This window comes from Myotis brandtii, unplaced genomic scaffold (assembly GCF_000412655.1).
Source record: "Myotis brandtii unplaced genomic scaffold, ASM41265v1 scaffold691, whole genome shotgun sequence".
In the NCBI taxonomy this organism is placed as follows: domain Eukaryota; kingdom Metazoa; phylum Chordata; class Mammalia; order Chiroptera; family Vespertilionidae; genus Myotis; species Myotis brandtii.
In genome coordinates, this window is record NW_005370704.1 from 549,207 (window position 1) to 550,375 (window position 1,169).

The 1,169-nt window shown below is 67.7% G+C and overlaps 1 protein-coding gene across 1 annotated transcript in view; it reads right to left on the bottom strand.

Annotated features, from left to right (window-relative positions):
* FBXW5 (F-box and WD repeat domain containing 5) overlaps positions 1-1,169 on the bottom strand; it is a gene marked incomplete at its 5' end in the record, with an annotated part of 2,822 nt that extends 1,653 nt beyond the window's left edge. Inside the window, 4 exons of the mRNA XM_005881840.1 lie at positions 8-173; positions 286-434; positions 550-724; positions 1,008-1,169. Of these exons, the coding sequence (XP_005881902.1) occupies positions 8-173; positions 286-434; positions 550-724; positions 1,008-1,169 (652 nt within the window). The remainder of the gene's footprint in view (positions 1-7; positions 174-285; positions 435-549; positions 725-1,007) is intronic.

Genomic DNA, 1,169 nt, shown 5'->3' on the forward strand with positions numbered 1-1,169 from the left:
CCATCACTGCTCAGGTCGAAGACGTGGCCCGGGGGCGCGCTGGTGTCCAGCAGGAGGTCGGGGCTGTCAAAGCGGCCGCAGTCGGCCACCATCACCGTGCGGATGGTGCTGGCGTTGAGGTTCTGAATCTTAAAGAGCCGCTTCACCACGTTGACGTTCTCAGACTCAACATCCTGGGGGTGAGGGGGGCGCAGGCGGCAGGTGACCGGCAGTTGGGGAATGGCACTGCCACCCGGGGCCGCTCGCCAACCTCAGGGCCGCCCGCCAACCTCAGGGCCCCCTCACCTGGAAGGCGTTGTTGAGCCAGAGCACGGAGCAGGAGGTGATGTCCCCGATGCGGTGCAGGTTGCCGGAGATGAGGCTGGTCTCGGTGAGCCAGCAGCCGAACACGTCGTAGGGCTTGTTGCGCACTCGGGACAGCAGCACGAAGGTGTCTGGGGAGGAGCGGGGGCTGGGCAGGAGGCTGGGCTACGGGAGGGGCGGTGGGCAGTGGAAGAAGCTGGGGGCAGGGGGCTGGGGCCGGGCCAGTTGCCCCAGGCCCGCTCTCACCTAGGCTGATGACCGCAATCTCCCCGGAGGAGGAGTTGTGGGGCCCCAGGAACACCCCCGAGGCCAGCAGCAGCGAGTCGTCCTGGTTGAACTGGGAGAACTGTGTGTAGCTCCAGTTGTAGGGCCGCATGTCTGCGCTGTGCAGCAGCGAGATGGTCAGGTCGTTGTTCCAGATCTGTGGGGGCGGGGAGGGTCAGGCACGGGGACACGCTGCGAGCCCTGGCCGTCCGGCCCACGCAGGTGCCCAGGCTCAGGTCTGGAGCAGCAGGCTTCCAGCGGGACCCTCCTCCCTGTTGGCAGCTCTGGCCTCTCCAGTCCAGCCTCTGGGCCTGGCTGGTCCTGACCTGCCCTCTCCACGGGGATGAGGCCGCCTGGCACTCTCACCCATGGCCGGCCCGCCCCTCCCTGTGTCAAGGCGGGACCTGCCTGCCCCAGCCCCAGCTCTGGGCGGCCCTCACCTTCACGGTGCAGTCTTTGGAGCAGGACGCAAACTGGTAGCCCGAGTGGGAGAAGCTGAGGTGCAGGACCTGGTCCGTGTGCTCCCGGAGCGTCTGCACCTCCACGCAGGGCACCGTGTCATAGAGCCGCCGGAACTCCTCGTACCAGGATGTGGCCGCTGT